The 18,937-nt window shown below is 40.2% G+C and overlaps 1 protein-coding gene across 17 annotated transcripts in view; it reads right to left on the bottom strand.

Moving 5' to 3' along the window:
- The window catches only part of SIPA1L1 (signal induced proliferation associated 1 like 1), a 228,589-nt gene that overhangs the window by 27,281 nt on the left and 182,371 nt on the right, over positions 1–18,937 (bottom strand). For all 17 annotated transcript variants that reach the window (XM_080397593.1, XM_080397584.1, XM_080397592.1 and 14 more), the window contains 2 exons: positions 13,130–13,408; positions 3,415–3,564 (listed from right to left, as the gene is read on the bottom strand). In XM_080397593.1, the coding sequence (XP_080253719.1) occupies positions 3,415–3,564; positions 13,130–13,408 (429 nt within the window). The remainder of the gene's footprint in view (positions 1–3,414; positions 3,565–13,129; positions 13,409–18,937) is intronic.

Below are 18,937 nucleotides of genomic sequence, written 5' to 3'. Positions count from 1 at the left end.
AAAATGTCCCATTTTGAAATCAGGGCCTCCTAAACTTTACCCAAACATGACCCTGCTTTGTTCACCACTCTCTGGTATAGCCAACATACGGTTTGATGAATAAAAAAAAAAAAAGTGAAGAAAACCGGGATTATCTGCCTTCTGACTGCAAACAACTTACAGTGAAATTGCACGAAGCGAGTAACACTTTTCTTTTTCTATTCACACATACTAGCTAGGACTTCACTTAAACACCTAAATTAAACATGGTGAATTCAATACTAATTCAACAGATAGATAAAACACCTAAACACAACATTTCAAAAGCTGATTTGATTCTTTAAACACTGGTCTGAGGTAATTTTCAAACTTTTCACACTTGTAAAGTATTGTGGGAAGAAAATGTTTTCATAATAAAATAACTAGAAGTTGGTATCTAAAAGACAAAGCCAAAACCCAAAGAAACTTTGGTGCAATGAAGTTACACTGCATCAATAATTTACTTCTAAACTTTGTCCTCTTACATAAACCCCGTAGTGTTCATATGTACTAAAGCAGTCAATTTTGCATTTGGCTATTTATGATGTGGGATCTTTTTTCAACATTAGAGATACAGAAAACCACCACATTTCTAATTATTTCATTAAATCACTGCTACACTAATTGAACAGCCAGAAATGTATCTAGATTGCCTTTTTTACATGAAGAAGACTACCTGAAAGCAAAAATAATAATGCAGGTGGTGCTATATTCTATGCTGCTTAAATATATAGCCCATTAGGGTATGTAGGAATGAATTTTAAAAATAATCTCGAAAGAGAAATCAATCTGGATTAAAAGAACAGTGAAATTGTTCAAATATGTATGTTGTAAGAAGAAACTAATTATTTTTGCATTTTCAATTTCATTTTTACATTCGACAATCATTTATTACATATACATCCCTTCATGTAAACACAGGATAAGTATATGAAACATACATACATCAAGACCAATCTGGAGGTTTTTGCTTATACCCAGTTTAGGATATGGACCAGGATATTATACCCAGGTTTAGGATATCTAGAAGAGGCAGCAGTTACTGGTTTTACCAATGCCTGACAGAGGTTGGACTCTTACCTATGGCTTCTAGTCATTCAAGTTTCACAGACTTTCCAAATCTGCCATATCATACAACAAGAAATGTATACACAAATTAAGCAGTTAAGATTTCCTGCACTGGGAAATCTCAGGGGCTGGTGTACTAGCGCACACTGGAGCCTCACCTCAGGAACACTACATTCAGGACATGGCACTCCCTTGGCCCCTACTCCAGCCCACCCTTCTATTCACCATCTTAGCAAGTGAATCCTACAACACCTCTTGCCATGGGTTAAATGCTGACCAGCTCTACCTGGTTCACTGAACAGCGCTACAAAGCTGCCCTTAATCTGGTTTCTCAGATGAATGTCAACAGAAGATGCACATGGAGCTGCAGTGGTTTTTAGTAATGTGACAGACATTACTTTGCTTATTGAGGCAAAGGAAAGTTTCCTTCATAATTGCATTTTTCATGCTTTCCATTTAACCATGGTAGAAAATGCTTGGAAAGTCCCAAGTAAATACGATTCATGTGTACAAGGACAGTATGGGAGGCAATGTGCTTTTCCTGTAAGAATAGAACACAATAGTAAAATAATTGGAGTTTAGCAAGTGGGTTTTCTTTTTTTAAAAAGCATCCAGTAGGAACATGTAAAGTTCATATTAATTACTGTTTTCATTATCCCATTTAAACAGTGTTTCCTTGCACTGAATTAGAACTTAAAAACCAAAAAGACCATATACACAAGGTTTCTAGGACGCATCTCTGCTGAACTTGCAAAATGCTCAAAGAATGCTGTAGGGAACGTGTATAATTAACTTATAAGATGCAACAGGGTTGGGATGGGTGCTAGTGTGCTCTGAGGCCAATACAAAACACCACCACTAGCATGGCTGAAATCCCCTTCCTACTCAAGCAGTTATGGTTGTGATGGTGTAAAGATACATGGCAGCAATACCTTTTTTTCAGAGCAAATTACATGGTTGGAAAAGAGCAGACAACATATTGGGAGCACAAGCTCTTCAGAATTCAAGGCAACACGTAAGTGCTGCTGGCACGAATGAGCCAGGAAGTATGTAGGGTATAAAGAGGTTAAGTGCTTCTTCCAGCTCCACAGCCCTGGACACCCTTCTATTTAGTTTCCTTACAGCAACATTTAATGGGCTTAGAGCAAATCTCCTCATGTCAGTAGGTCTTAAGCACAAACTTAAATAATGACCTGAACAGGCCTGAGAGTGTCATGAATCAAAGCCTTCATGAAGGTATGCAGCAGAGAAGACACGGCCTCTTCAGAAAACCTCAAACTGAGCTGCAAGGGGGACAGGGAGGACAAATCTTCAGTGCTCTGGAGCAAGAAGCAGCACTTGTTCAAACACATGCTCAGAGCAGCATTCTCTGGACTGACACAGAGCAGCGTCCCCTTAGTGGCAACTGAATAGGCAAAAGACAGCACCTTGTGCTAAGCAGTTCCCGACAGTGGTATTTAACGTTACTACTAATCTATATTTTTTAAATAGAGAAAAAAATACTTCTGCTTTATAAAAGACCCAAACCAGAATGAATTGCACACAGTGACCTGCAATGTACTCAAGACGACTTCAGAGGGAAGCTCTGTAGTGTGAACTATCAGCAGTTTTGCCCCTTTATCTTCTCTACAGGAAGTAATTTGGAATGTGGTAGACAGCTCTCCTGCTGCCAATTATTTTCTTCCCTGCTTGGAGATGCCTGATTTATTGCTCCTTTCAGTGCCCTCTGAAAAGGATACGGATGTAATTTATTCCTCTGCCAGATGCCCCTTACATTGGATCACTTCAGAGAGTTTAAGGATTTCTGGAAGCTGAAAGACAGCACCTTAAAACAGGTTGACTGTGAATATGTGAAAAAGATGCCAGCTGTGGATTAATTAGCATTTTTGTGCCTATACATCCGAAATTTTAGTTGCATTCAACAATACTTTGCTTCAACTACTAGCACAGACTGCAAAGTCCCAAACCTATCACTTACTTTACTTTAGAATCTAAACCTACAAAATGAAGCAATCTGCAACATTAAACCAGTACCTTTAATGAAGATTTTTAAATACATGAAGATCCCTTTGTATAGTAACCTGAGTAGCTGTAGACTAGGATCAGACAGAGAGGTTAGGTCACAAAGAGAAGGTGGAAACAAGAGGCTTTTAAAATCGACTTTTTGAGAAGCATGACTGATGTTTGAAAACAAACACTTTAATGCATGTAAACAACAGCTAACAGGAGGCTGTGTAAGCACTTCTTTAGTTTAATATACATTACAACAAGTGGAACAGAGAACAAAAAACCTGCCTATAAAAAATATGAAAAAAGTCTGGTGCCTACCCTTCTGGCATAGATTTTTGTCTGTATGTGCCCCCACCAGAGCCAGTCTCACTTGAGGATGATAAGTTGCTTGGAGAATTACGGCACTGTTGCGATCTTGCTAAGGCAATGGATGAAACTGTGATGTAGACATCAGAACCGGGAGACAACCTGTTCAGAGCAAACAATCCAGTTGAATCAGAAATACTGAACAGCAGTATCACAGTGCAAAGCATGACAGACATCACACCAAAGAACATGGCACCATGGAGAAAGTAGAAATGAAGTGAGCTGAAAGATCAGACATCTTCCCTTTTTTAATCTATTGGAAACCATGGAAAAAACTGGATACAGGAGAGTAAATGAAGAGAGGCAAGCGAGGGAGGAAAATCCCAGCACACACAGGGGAAGTATCCCAGTTTCTAAAGTCCTGATTTGTTTTTACAGGCTGCTTGTAAGGAATAGCATGACATTCCTCACACAAATACCAAACAAAAAAAATATTTCTAATTCTCAAAACAAACTCTTGTCTGGAATTTAAACTAACTGTAGCAAGCTGTCTCTGCAAACCCTTCCAAGAGTATGAAGCTTACCTCTACATCACCAAACTTGTCCACATTAAATCACAAAGGCTAAAAAATGGTGTTATTTATAAATACCTTAACCGCTCCAAAACCCCATAATGTTCTAATATAAACATTCTAATATAAAACTCTCTCAGTTTTCAGAACTCTATTTGAACACAGACTTGAGTCATATGAAGCCTTCTCCTGTCAGAATAACCATACAGCAAATAAAACAGGCTAGAACTTCAACACATGCACCTGGGCAGAATAGTTGGAAGCAGCAGGCTTATACTGCTCTACTCGTATGACCTGTTCTGTAGTTGAAGGCTTTTTTAGATCATTTTTCTGTTTTGTGCATTTTGTTTCCCAAACCTCAACTGAATTCACTGCTGCTATCTAGTTCTTTGTTCCACTCAGTGGTGACCAAAGCCTTTCAGAACTTCTGCACAATTTAAGTGGAGTTTGAATTACACCATCCATGAACATCAAAAATCCTACTGTGAACACAAATCTTTACTCATTTTATCTGGGAAAAACACTGTAACTTACATGATGTAAACAGAAATTTAACTTTCAACATTTAAAAAAACGCATATTGACTTCAGCAAAACACTCAGTTGCCTCAGTACACAACTTGGGTCTGGAGATTTAGAAGATCTTAACCTAGCCAGTTAATCTATATCTGTAAAATAGTGGCAGATTTTAATGAGCTCTCACCATAAAACTGTAAGAATTTTTAAAGTTCAAAAACTCCTTTGAAAACAAAAAAACATCACACTGGTTAGAGTTACTTACATATGTGTGTATATATCCAAAGTGTGTGTATGTATATGTATTTATATCAAATGTGCATTTGTCCCCCTCAGTACTTTGCAAAAAAACAGTAAACGAACTTAAAATGGAAAGAGCATTAGGACTGGACCAAACGCCTTGATCATCTGGGACATCACAAAGTGTGTATGACTACCCAGTAACTCTTCTTCCTACACAAGAAAGGAATGATCTAACACCTGACCATCACAAGTACCATACCAAGTCCAGTAATTCCTTTCTAGTCTACTGAACTGAATTTAACTTATCTCACATTTATCAAGCAACACTTCTGAAATACTTGATTGCTAAGAACAAGTTCAAGAGTTGGAAATGCAGGAAGCCATGAACCAAACAGCTCATTTTTCCAGTGGCACATTTAGAGACAAAAAATAATAATAAAAAAATATATATACACACACACATAAAGAAAGAGTTCGGCTAACAAAAATATATACTTTCAATAGCATTCACTCATCTATATAGGCACGCACATTTAAACTCTGTTATGCTTGCAGAGCAATACACAGTTTAAAAGTATGACCTTTTTCCCCCAATACTAAATCAGAATTTATGGCAAGGAAACCAATTATTCCTCAAACAATTTCTGTAAAATGATTTCCTGTTGGAAAATGCTTACATTTTCACTTCAGATTCAGCTATGCCTTTTCTTTACTTCCTATGCTTTACCAAAAAGTGACAGCGCTGTTCAGAAGGAATGTTGAGATTTCAGAACTGTGTCATGGAGTTCTAACTCATTTACAAAGAAGAAAGACCTCGAGGGCAAACAAAATTGTATTATAAATGTGGTCTGAACAACAGCAATGAGCAAACCAGTCAGGTAAGACATCCTATTACTTAAAGCAGCAATCCATTTTGTTGGTACAGTTCACAATAGCACTAAAAAACATTAATAGTGAAAGACATTTCATTTTATGTGAAACATATAAATAAGACAAAAGAACTTTAGAGTAAATTAGTTTGAATTGACTTTTTGAGCTGCTTTGAAACCTATTGATGAAAGGCACTTCCCAAGACAAAAGGAGCATTGTGTTACCGGTATACCCCTATAGTTAAGATATTCTGTGCTTGTCTTATTTATAATTAAAAACCAAACTAAAACAAACTATTATCTATTTTAAAAAGACAGCTTTAAGAAATTCCAAAATGGTTAAGTGCATGAGTCCCATAATAGAATTTAAAAATAGGCCAAGCGTCCATTGCATTAAACAGAAACAATTTACACTGTAGTCAACTGAACTGAGATTATTCCATGCATGATTTAGTTCTAACAGATCTAGTTCATCCTGAAAGGACTGGTTGAGCCTTGCCAAGTATGGGAAGAAAATAATCTTTTGTGAATGCAGTGAGTGGGATAGGGGTATGTTATTTTGTTTAGTATGACAACAGAGACATCGAAAGCATCCGTCTTGCTCTTCATAGATTAATTTCCATGTCATTAGCTGCAATTTTCCCGTCTTCAGTGTGCATAGGTATGTAATATACACATCATAAGAAAAATGTCAGCTTAGCATGCTCCGTGTCTATGGCCTAAGGCAGTCCTTAGTTGCATGACCATACACAGGTGCCTTCTCCCTTAGGACCTCTGTCTCATGCAGTTTTATTTAGTGCTATAACTTCTCCTGCAAGAGCTGCACAGCTCAGAAGTGGAAGAGGCACAGGCTGCCATAAGAGAAGAGACAGCCTTACAGTTAAGGCATTTCAGTGCTGACTGTATTACAAAACTGAATTGTTACCTTGCACTTGCTGCAGCATTCCAGTATGACCACTGGCATATTTGTTAAAGAAAATTTTTCATTCATTGTCACTAATTGCAAGTTTCTCAAAGGCCTCATTTGATTCCAGGGCCTGTTTTACTCCTGAGCTGAAAACTTCACAAAGCAGCTGAAGTCAACTGAAGCTGTAATTTGAATATATAAAATATTAACAGTGCTGGGCACACTTCCAAATACGAGATGCCCAAAATAAGACACAGTAAATTATTAGAACATAATTTCTCCCTCTATCTTTGTTTGCAATCTGAAGAGGGCCAAAGACATCTCTTCTCACGCAAGAGTTTTTCAAAACTAAGTTAATTGTATTAATGTATTAATTGTATTAACAATGCTGGGCACACTTCCAAATATGGGATGCCCAAAATAAGACACAGTAAATGATTAGAAGATAATTTCTCTCTCTACCTTTGTTGGTAATCTGAAGAGGACCAAAGACATCTCTTCTCACACAAGAGTTTAGAAAATTAAGTTTAATTAATACCCATGAAGCATTCAGAAACTATAGTAATGGGCGCCACTGTAAATCTTAAAAGGGGAATTAGCAATTGCATCTTTACAGCAGGATTTGAATGCTATCCAGTAAATAAGGGATGGAGTAATGAAGAGGAAAATAAAATATTAAATAGCTCTTCTTTAATGAGCTGCATACACTGTGTGAACTGAATGAGGCAGATGTCCTCTGTTAAAAGAAATTATTGTAATTTAATCACAGCAAGTATCAGAAAATATGGTTACACAAGAGTTCTGAATAAAATTGCACAGCAAATCTTAGTTCTGGCAAGCTTACCTTCCAAATGTTTGATTTTTGCAATCCTAATAATACCATAAGATGGGACATCTGAAAACAATGACTCAATGCTCTCATGTTAAAAGGAAACTAAACGATTCAAAAAAGAGAAAACACGAGCAATATTGGGGAATGGGATAGCAAATGAAACAAAAAATGCAATTATACTGTCATATTGTACCTTCTCACACCACACTGTATACCTTCTTGAATATTTTTCTTCAAGTTGATCACTGCATTTCAGAAATAATGTATTATAACAAGAAAAGATACAGAGGCAGGCAACAGGAAAACCTGAGGTACAGAGTAGCTTCCGTATGAAGAAACACTGTACAGGCTACATGGCTCCACAGATGATAATTTTGTCATTCAATTGCTTCAATCCATCCAAACGTCAAATACATTGGATCAAGCAAACAGTGATTATTCATTATCCCTCGTGACACAAGAACAAACAGGAGGCTTGGAACTATCAAGAGACCAATCAGCAGACACTTGGGTGAAGAGATACCATCTACAGCTGTTAAATGCAGTGCTACAGGTACATCCAGCTCCAGGCGGTCTTAAACAGCAGAGAGCCAGGAGGCTGTCAGACCTGGTAAGAAGTTTTCCTTTATACTTATAACCATTTATGGTTTTCCCTGGTCCCTGCTGATGGCCACTGTCAAACAAGAGAGCAGCTCTTGACACGACACATCATCATGGCTCTTCTCAGATGTTTCTGGAACACAAGAGTGAGTTTGGCCCTACAGCCACGACATCTTTGATCTACCACTGCTAGCTACATCCAGCTCTGCCATCCTGGTGCCAGTAGGAAAAGCGTAATATATAATCTCACGATAGTATGTTTTAATTTGAAGAATGTTATGAAAACTTTAAAATAACAAATCCTCAAACCCTGTGAGGTAAGCAATGTGTGTGCTACAATGCTCACTTGGGAGATGGCAAGATGAGTAGACACCTGCTTGTTTATATTGGGAAAAATATCGCTGATCCAAGCTAAGCGGCAGCAGATGAGGATTTTTAAATAATATGGGAACAGTTTTAGCTGGAATCTATCTGCAGGAATTAACCTATATACTACTGGCGCAGTTACTGTCACTGACTACACATAGGCATCATTCATGGAAGTATGCAGTTTTAGGGCAAGATTGTGCTCCTAAGTCCTCAATAAAACCAGTCTTAATGAATATTGTTCTACTACTTCCATACTGTGGAATTTTACAGCAAGTACTTGACTGCAGTCATGTCATAATTCAGTTTCAAATTTGGGCTCAGAAATTTTCTAGTTAAGAGCCTTGAGCTTTCATCCAGAACAGTACTGAACTACACACTGAAGTGTTCAGTCCAGCAGCACGCTTTGCTGCCTGGTTTTCACACTTAACAAATGTTTGTTGAATCAAGTTTTAGTTAAGATGGTTCCCATTTAATTAAAAGGAGATTATCACCTAACACTACCTCATCTCCTTTCCCTGCACATTTTTTTCTGAGTAAAGTCTGGAAACCAAATGTACAAAATAAAACCTGAAAACCGGGAAGGGGAAAAAAACCTAAAAAACCAACGAAGCTCTAAAATTACATCTTCTCCAATAACATTAGCTCTGGCATACTTCACATATGTGGTTTATTGTTGTTTTTCTTAATTTACTACTGATATTAATTCCTGGGTTATAGGCTATATAGTGTCCCAAGTGGACTAATTAATGTTGTGAAAGACAACATAACTTGGAATTTATTGCATTTATATTATTAGATTTTTCAGTTTTACTGTTTCAGTAAGATTAGAGATTTATTTGAAGATATATAAAGTTTTGCATTATTTTTCCTGCCTACAAATATGCACATCAATCATGAAGACATTCAAGGACCCAGCATGCTATGAGGAATAGGAAGAATAAGCTAGTGAGTTGGACACATGAAGACAATCCAATAAAGGCAAAAGTACTCTGCCAGGCACAGGGCTGGGCGTTTGTCTGCCTTCTCAGAATCAGGGACTGTCAAGCAAGCTACTCTCCCACAACAGACTACAACAGCAGCCTCCATAGGGAGGAAAAATGTTTGATGTTTTTATGTATATGAAGTGAAATCCTCCTGTTTTCAGGACTGGTAATGCAGCTTTCATTTATTTTTAACATGGTTAAATGGACTAAATTGAAAATATCAACATGAGTAAAAAAAAATTATTTCAATCAGTATGCGTATTTGGAGACTCTAGCTATACAAAGTGATCATCAGTCAAATATCACTAGTAGATAATTCAAAAAGAGTTACACCCCTACTCCCTGTACACTGACAGCACATCATACTCAGAGGGAACCACTGGTCTTTTAAGCTGGTTTTGTTTAAATTACATCCCTCAAGTCTTCGGGTTTTTTTTCTAAATACTTAATCTAAGTCATGGATTTATTGCTGTTATTAAAATGAATACCACGTCAGGTGTGATAAGTCAGAAATACTATAATGCCTCTATTTCATTCTTTGAAATCCCAGCTGCTGGCACTAGGGTTAACGACAGTACTGACCTTCTGTGGTCCTGGATGCCTGCTACCAGCACTAGTCCAAAAATCAACTCAGATTCAGAGTTCAAAGAGCCACATGGGTCAATTTACTATGGGCTTCTCAGCTGCTATGCCCCTTAAAAGAGATCACAAACTATAGATCATTGTTACTTAGCAGCAGATGAGATCTGCTGTCACTGTCACTGCACCTGGCTCAATAAATGAAGAACACACAGTCAAAGGGCAGGAGCACAGAGCAATAAATGCCAGCTCCAGTCTCAAAACAACTAAGTATTAAGTCAAACATTAGCAAGTCTGAAATGTGGCTCAGCACCATAGAAACACAAGTGACAGCTAGTGATATCTAGACTACCCACCAAAGATCAAAACTGCAGTTACAGATATAATTTAGTATTGAAATTACTTACCCATATGGATCTTCACAGGTAAGTTTTCAGCCCCACTGACACTTAGGCAGTACTTTCTTTTTGAAAGTGGAGCTCTAATGGTAGTAAGGAAATCTAGGATATCTGTACTGCTTTGCTAATGAGCCATAATGACAGGTGCTTTTTTCTAAAACCCCTTAAAATTGCTCTATAGAACACAAATAGTGCAAAGAGAGAGACCCCGTCTTGTATATGATGGGGTCATGTTTATAATCATGTTAATCAGAGGGCCTTTTTGGACTACAGGGACCACACGTGTAGATTCCAGTGTCCCTACTACCAGTTAACCTTGGTGCTCCATTTCTCCAACCAATTGAGAGCTAGGCAAAGAACAAATCTTAGGCAACAAAGCACAGTGGAGCACCATCACTGCTACATGCACCAGAAATACACACAGATCACAGCACCTCCTGATAAATGTTTTTTATGCTATGGGAAGTATGAAAGATAGTGGTGAAAAATTAAATGAGACAATAAAGGGAGCTATGAAAATCTCATCTTTGTTTACATAATAAGAATAGAGATAGCTGAGTTTCCCCAAAAGCAAAGATTTCTTTTATCACACAGAGTAAAGACAAATGCCTCTTGGAGTGTGCCTATTGCTTCCCATGCCACGCCCCCCCCCCCCCCCCGGTATTCCTTTAAAATGACAAAATGTACTTCTCTCCACTTGAACTGGAAAAACATTAATCTTAGGCAGCTGCTGTTATATTTAAATTTGATCCAACCAAGACTAACATGTTTACCAGACCAGAAAGGTAGGACAGAAAACATTTTTCAAGCATCCAGAAAAATTCCCAGCCAAACTTAAAAGCTACTTTGATAATACACTTCTAAGAATAAAAAGATCCAATAGAACTCTTCTTGAATAATAATTAAAAAAAAAATACTTAACACAGAGGAGAAAACCCCCAACTACATGCCTTGAAAATGAAGGAAATAGAAAGTCAAAGTTCCACTTTTTGAAAACAAATACTGAGTATACAGAAATGTAATTTTCACTTGGCAAACATTTGGCAGGCCATAACCCCTAACTAGAAGCACCCAGTGACTGGATAAATTTTGGATGCCTTTGGTGTGCAACATTGCCCACATAGTTTGTTATGCACAAGAAAAACACAGTTATTAATACCCTGTCTCTCAGGGCAGCCAAAGGCTCACTGTCCTCAGCACGTCATGGAACAGCCAACTCATGACTCTAGACAAAGCTCTTTGGTTAATACCATGAAGAGATGGAAACATCTGGAAAAAACTCACAGCATCTGATGTTCTGCCACTGCCTTAAACTTTGCCCAGGTATTACTATGCCTTCCCTAACTACAGAGTGCAATTCTGTAGCACTGGAGAGAGAAGAAAACCCCCAATACCTATACCTTCAAATTCAGCATCTGCCTGTCTTCAGCTGTAACATGCAGAATGACCTGAAGCCATGCAATTTTTATGTTGGTCCAAATGTACCATTAGAGCAGGGGTCCTCAAACTTTTTAAGCAGGGGGCCGGCATGTGGATGAAGTGGCAGGAGGTCATCTGCAGCTGCTTGGTTTCCCCCCCCCAACCTCCAGCGGGGGGGTCTGTAAATACCGGGGGCCAGACTGAAGACCCTGGGGGCCGTATCTGGCCCGTGGGCCGTAGTTTGAGGACTCCTGCATTAGAGAGTTAAGCCCAGTGTCTCACTGGTTTCTGTAACCTTTCTCACAGGCTGTGAAATTATTAATGCTTTCACTTTCGCAAATTTTCTTCTGCAACTCACACTGATGGGAGCTTTAACTATTGAACCTACATAGAGCTACAACGGGGAGGGCATGTCTAAAGAAAAAGAAAGTAAGAAAATGAAGTGCTCCCCAACTACTTTAACTTCTTGACAATGTGTCCTATACAGAAGGTATAGGTAGTTTCTTGGTCTTGGCCATACTACCTTTGAACATTGTATTTTTTTTCATCCCCAGTTCTTCAAGATGTGAAAAATGCTTTAATTAATTACAACTCTCTCACTTTTCTACAATATACATCCTCTCTCTCCACCGCTTTGTATGTTTCAGCAGCGTAAAAAGCATGATCAGAATCTGTCTACAGCTTTAAAGGAACTGTCCAAAATAAAAAATATAAGCTATGAGCTTGTTTCCCTTAACAGTTATCTTTGTAAATGCAGACAGTAACAGATTTGTATAGATAGTGAAAACAATGACAGTTCATTTGAGTGCTATCTAATACATTTTTTTCCATGAAAGAATGAAGATATTGTGACAGATTGTGCCCGATACCTTTATCTTAATAATAAAGTTTTCTTGTTTTAAAAAACACAAAACAACAAGAAATCCCAATTCACCTGGAGAAATGCAAACTTAATCTCTTCTCTAGCCTAAAAAGTTTGATAACTCCCCTATCAGATAAATTTGCTTTCTGTGCTGGTCAGAATTCTCTTGCTAAACATCCTGTTAGATGCTATCTCTGCCTTGCGAGTCCAGTGATCAACCAAACCTATAAAGGAGCTAAAACTTTGATTTACTTCTTCAAAATGTAGAAATTGAGGAACACTTACATCTAAAACCTTAATTGCAACTCATTTGGAACTTAGATAACAATACAATAGTACTAGAATACCATCCAACAGAAGGGAAACAGCCTAACAGTTTTATAACATTTCATTTTATGTTTAATCATGCCAGGAAAGGCATTTCCCTTTTGGCTAATGTTTCACTCATTCATGTTTCCTTTTGACTGATTAATATCAAGAATAAAAGCAGTCTTCAGATACTTTGATAAATCTATTGTGCTTTTTTCCAGACAAGATTCTGAGCAGCGATGAAAAGCCATTTGTGAAGACAACACATACCTCCGGCTCTCCAACGGGCGTCCATCACTAGAGATGCTTCGGGGGATGTTGGCTGCTCGTTCTGGGGGTGGCATTTTCCCCTCTCCTTTCCCAGATCCAATCCTAGATGTTACTGGACTTTGTATTTGGGATGGTACCTGAGCCACATGAGGTCCCTGTCCTTTGCTTGCATTTCGCTGCCATTTGTTATTATTTCTGAAGGGAAATTTAAATTCGTACGGCATTCCTTCATTCACTTTGTATTCCATCACTGGCATACGGTAGTTCTCTGAAGAACTCCTGGAAATGAAGAAATTTAACATGCTGCTATAAAAACCTAAATTAAATATATCCTGTTCACAAGAGTAGAAAAATGAAGACAGAAGCTGAATTAATTCTATGACACAGTAAATGTAAGATTTTGGTTTTTAGACACATACTTAACAGATTTTAGAATCATAGAATTGTTTAGGTTGGGAAAGACCTTTGTAAGATCAGAGTCCAACCATTAACCTACCACTGTCAAGTCTACCACTGTGGTCCCTAAGTACCATACCTACACACCTTTTAAATCCCTCTCCAGGAATGCTGACTCAACCACTTCCCTGGGCAGCCTGTTCCAATGCTTTATCACCCTTTCAGTGAAGAAATGTTTCCTAATACCCAATCTAAACCTCCCCTGGTACAACTTGAAGCCTTTGCCTTTTGTCCTATCGCCTGTTACTTGGGAGAAGAGACTGACCCCCACCTCACTACAGCCTCCTTTCAGGTAGCTGCAGAGAGCAATAAGGTCTCTCCTGAGGCTCCTTTTCTCCAGGATAAACAACCCCAGTTCCCTCAGCAGCTCCTCACAAGACTTGTGCTCCAGACTCTTCACCAGCTCTGTTGCCCTTCTCTGGACACGCTCCAGCACCTCAATGTCCCTCTTGCAGTGAGGGGCCCAAAACTCAACACAGTGTTTGAGGTGCAGCCCCACCAGTGCCCAGTACAGGGGGACAATCACTCCCTTGTCCTGCTGGCCACAGTATTTCTGATACAAGCCAGGATGCTCTCGGCCACCTGGGCACACTGCTGGCCCACGTTCAGCCGGCCGTCAGCCAGCACCCCCAGGCCCTTTTCCCCCAGGCACTTTCCAGCCGCTCTGCCCCCAGCCCGTAGCGCTGTGTGGGGCTGCTGTGACCCACGTGCAGGACCTGGCACTGAGCCTTGTTGAACCTGGTACAACCGGCCTCAGCCCACGGGTCCAGCCTGTCCGGATGCCCCTGCAGAGCCTGCCTGCCCTCCAGCAGGTCAACACTCCCCCCAGCTCGGTGTCGCCTGCAAACTGGCTGAGGGTGCACTCGATCCCCTCGTCCAGATCGTCGATAAAGATACTAAACAGAGCTGGCCCCAGCACTGAGCCCTGGGAACACCACTTGTGACCGGGCACCAGCTGGGTGTAACTCCATCCACCACCACTCCCTGGGCCCGGCCGTCCAGCAGCTTTTTACCCAGCGCAGAGTGCACCCGCCCAAGCCGTGAGCAGCCAGTGTCTCCAGGGAAAGCTGTGGGAGATGGTGCCAAAGGCTTTACTAAGGTCCAGGCAGACACCACCCACAGCCTTTCCCTCATCCACTGGGCAGGTCATCTTGTCACAGAAGATCAGGTTCATCAAGCAGGACCTGCCTTTCCTAAACCCACGCTGGCTGGGCCTGACCCCCTGGTTGTCCTGCATGTGCTGTGTGATGGCGCTCAGGATGACCTGCTCCACAACCCTCCCTGTCACTGAGGTCAGGCTGTGACAGGCCTGTAGTTCCCCGGATCCTCCTTCCTGCCCTTCTTGTAGATGGGTGTCACACTGGCTGACCTCCAGGCTGCTGGGACCTCCTCTGTTAGCCAGGACTGCTGATAAATGATGGAAAGTCTCAGTGAGCACTTCTGCCAGCTCCCTCAGTACCCATGGGTGGATCCTTCATAGAGTTGTGTGTGTCTAAGTGGTGTAGCAGGTGGCTGACCATTTCCCCTTAGATTACGGGGCCTTCATTCTGCTCCTCATCCCTGCCTTCCAGCTCAGGGGCTGGGTACCCAGAGAATGTACTTATAGAAACATTTTTTATTCTCTTTTACAGCAGCAGCCAGATTAACTTCTAGTTGGGCTTTGGCCCTTCTAATTTTCTCTCTGCATCACCTTGTGACATCCTTACAGCCCTCCAGAGTTGCCTGCCCCTTCCTCCAGAGATGGTAAGCTCTCCTTGTTTCCCGAGTTCCAGCCAAAGCTCTCTGTTGAGCCAGGCCGGTCACCTTTCGGCACATGGGGACAGCCTGCCCCTGCCCCTTTAAGACTCCCTTCATGAGGAATGCCCAGCCTTCCTGCACCCGTGGCCCTTCAGGGCTGCCTCCCAGGGGACTCTGTCAGCCAGGCTCCTCAACAGGCCATGCTCGGCCCTCTGCAAGTCCAAGGTAACGGTTCTGCTGACCCCCTCCTTACTTCTCCAAGAATTGAAATCTATCATTTCATGATTGCTATGCCCAAGATAGCCTCTAACCACCACATCACCCACAAGTCATTCTCTGCTCACAAACAGCAGGTGCAGCGGGGCATCTCCCCTGGCTGGCTCACTGACTAGCTGTGTCAGGACATTATCTTCCACACACTCCAGGAACCTCCTAGATGGCTTCCTCTCCACTGTATTGTGTTTCCAGTAGACAAGTTGATGTCCCCCACAAGAACAAGGGCTAGTGACTTGAGATTTCTCCCAGTTGCTTGTAGAATGCTTTGTCTGCCTCTTCATCGTGGTTGGGTGGTCTATAACAGACTCCCACCATGGTATCTGCCTTGTTGGCTCTTCCCCCGATTCTTACCCATAAACACTCAACCCTACTGTCACCACCATTAAGCTCTAGACAATCAAAGCACTCCCTGACATACAGAGCTACCCCACCACCTCACCTTCCTTGCCCATCCCTTCTGAAGATTTTATAGCCACCCACTGCAGCACTTCAGTTGTGCAAGTTGATACTCTTCAACTGATTACTGCGTTATAAAAGCTAAAACATCTGCTAGATGAGTATCTTCCCTTTCCTAATTAAAAAAAAAAAAGCGCCATGGGTTTTGAAACTTCCCTGCACCCAGACAAGTAGGACCTGAAATGTTTGTGGCTTTTGAAATAAATCTCTCTGCTGCATCGACAGCCACGAAAAGACCAGATTCCCATGAAATAACGCATTACACTTCATTTTCAAACATCTTTGGCTTTAGAGTACCTCAGCTGGTAAATTTGCATATTATGAAAACAAACCACTGGCTAAAAATTGCAGAGGCCAATCCCAAAAGATGCCCATTGCTTCCTGAGGATGTACAGTAGCAGGACAGCAGAAAAACTAGAGTAAAACAGGACATCAGCTAATGCAGTCCACAGAAGATCCAGCACAAACTTCTGTATACATTCAAAAGGAGAGATTTAGAAAGCAGATGTGACCTTCAGCTTTGCTGAGGATAATTTTGGTATTTCTCTTGACAAATGTATATGCTTCTAAGTGATTATTTTATTGCGATTACTTTGTTTACCTACACACATCATTATCCTGCAGGGACAGGATGGAAAAGAAGGAAATGGGAAGGAAAAATAAGCAATCAGTGCAAAATTTTTTACTTTAGCTCTTCCCTAAGTATCTCTTCCCAGCTACAATATAAAACAGATAACTTGTTATCCAGCTATACCGACATTAGCAAGTTGTGCAGTCTAATAAGAACAGACAAAGTGAAACAGTCGGTGTTGAGGTCTTGCTGTCCACAATACACACATTTTGTGGTTTGACTTTGGCATACTCTCGTCTTGACCTGCAAACTAAACTAGTAGAAGGCACAAGGTGTGCTTCTGAAGCACACATAGTTCAGCTTCATGTAAATAGAAATGTTTGTGTGCTCCCGGCCACTATGTGATGTGAACCACTGCATGGTAGATGGGGATGATCAGGAGATTTGTTTTTGAAGTCCACTCACAACCTAACTAACATCTTGATACCCTTCTTTTTTGTTTTCATACTTTATGTCTCTGCCATTCTTTCCCTAGAGATTACATACTTCAGTAGTTCAGGTTTCCCCTCTATTTTTGCAGATATAGCTACAGTTTTAAAAAGCAAGAATACACAATTTCCACTTGCTGCTTTGTCCTTAACTTCAGGGTCAGTAATCACTCCACTAAATGAGTTCAGCGGCAACGTTTTAATGACCATCTTCTAATAGAGATACAGCCATAACAAAGTCTGCCTCTGTGTAGGGCATTAGATTTTCAATCAGGGTGTTTGGATATATTTTTGTATGTGCTACTGACCTTGCACATTGCCTGCTGGCAAGTCATCTCATCTAACCGCAGCCCTGCTCTCCCTTCAACTTCATGTCAATCAATTTTTATTAGGACAGGGATTGCTTCTCATATGAATGTTCTATACCAAACAGAACTGATCTTCAATTTAGTTATGATTGGTAGAAGTTACTGTAGTAGAAATACTAAATGACCTCCAGAAGACGTAAGAGATGGACTTCAGTTTTGGAAAACTGATTGCCCAAGAGAGAAATTGCTTTGTGCAGATTTAAGTCAACTATCTAGTAATGTATATAGGATAGCTACAAATTCAGGACAGTTCCTAAACCTTGATGATTCTGGACACAGCAAGCAGGATAAAGAGTTGCTTTATGAAATTTTATAACCAGGCAATAACACACCATGAACATTTGTTCACTAGAAAACAACAAAACTCACTGATGCTGAGTATAGTATTTCAAAAAGTGCAGTAATTTCTCCTCCCACTATGGGTTTGGAAACACTAAAGTTAAGTCTGCTTTTGGCTGTCCTTAATTTAGTTCAGAGTAACAGGATCTGTGCTTTCCACACAGATTTTTCTGCTCTAATCCTTTTGCTATGATTGCAGCTGAACTCTCCATTTGCTTGGGCTGCTAAATACTGTACAAAAGCTTCCCAAATACCTTACAGGGGACCTCATGCCACTGCTTATTTTAATCCCTGACATGTATTCAATTTTCCACTGACAACTAAGGGACAAATAAAACTCCCTTTCTCTCTGCTCCTGTTTTACTACCAGTTACAAAAGGAGTTAATATGGCTCACAGTAGAAACAAACACGGATTCTCCTTTTATGCAAGTACAAGGTCTTTGCTGGGAGACATAATTTCACGTAATAAATATGCATTGAAGTTTAGCCCCAACCATAAGATTTAGCATCTACCCCCACAGAGATACTGCCTGATTAGAAAACAGCACTGCAAAAACCTCTGTCTCTCACTGCAAGGAATACACTGAACTTTGATAACTGTACTTGCTGCTTCTTGGCAAATCAGCATAAACCTTGAGCTAGCCTGCAGGCAAATTTAGTCTATTAAAGATCATTCAATTTTAATCGTATAGCATTTACAAGATATTAATACAGGATGCCAGCAACATGGGAATCAGATTTAGTGATGTGGCTAAATGCTACAGACAACTGCAGAGAGTTCAGATGGGAACAATAAAAATTATAAAAAGCTTTAGTGCAAGTTCAGGAAAAACGCAGGGATGTAATGCCCAGTTTAGAAAAAAACCAAACACATATTACTGCTTATTTCTGATCAAGCAGCATTTTAAAGCCATGAAAGCAATAATACAGCTGACAAGCCTTAGGCTTAACATGGCTGGGAACTGAGCAATATGCAGCAGGATCTACTGCCGAGTAAAGAAGGACTACAATTTGCAGCAATTTCTCTGGACAGATCCATATCTTTGATAAACTCTCATCATTTACAGCCTTATTTATTTGTGAAAGTGGAAGATCGTAAGTCTATTCGCAGCTTTC

Source organism: Falco punctatus (assembly GCF_963210335.1).
Source record: "Falco punctatus genome assembly, chromosome: 7".
NCBI classification, from domain to species: Eukaryota; Metazoa; Chordata; class Aves; order Falconiformes; family Falconidae; genus Falco; species Falco punctatus.
The sequence above is the reverse complement of the archived record's forward strand: the minus strand, read 5'-3'. Positions and strand labels throughout refer to the sequence as shown.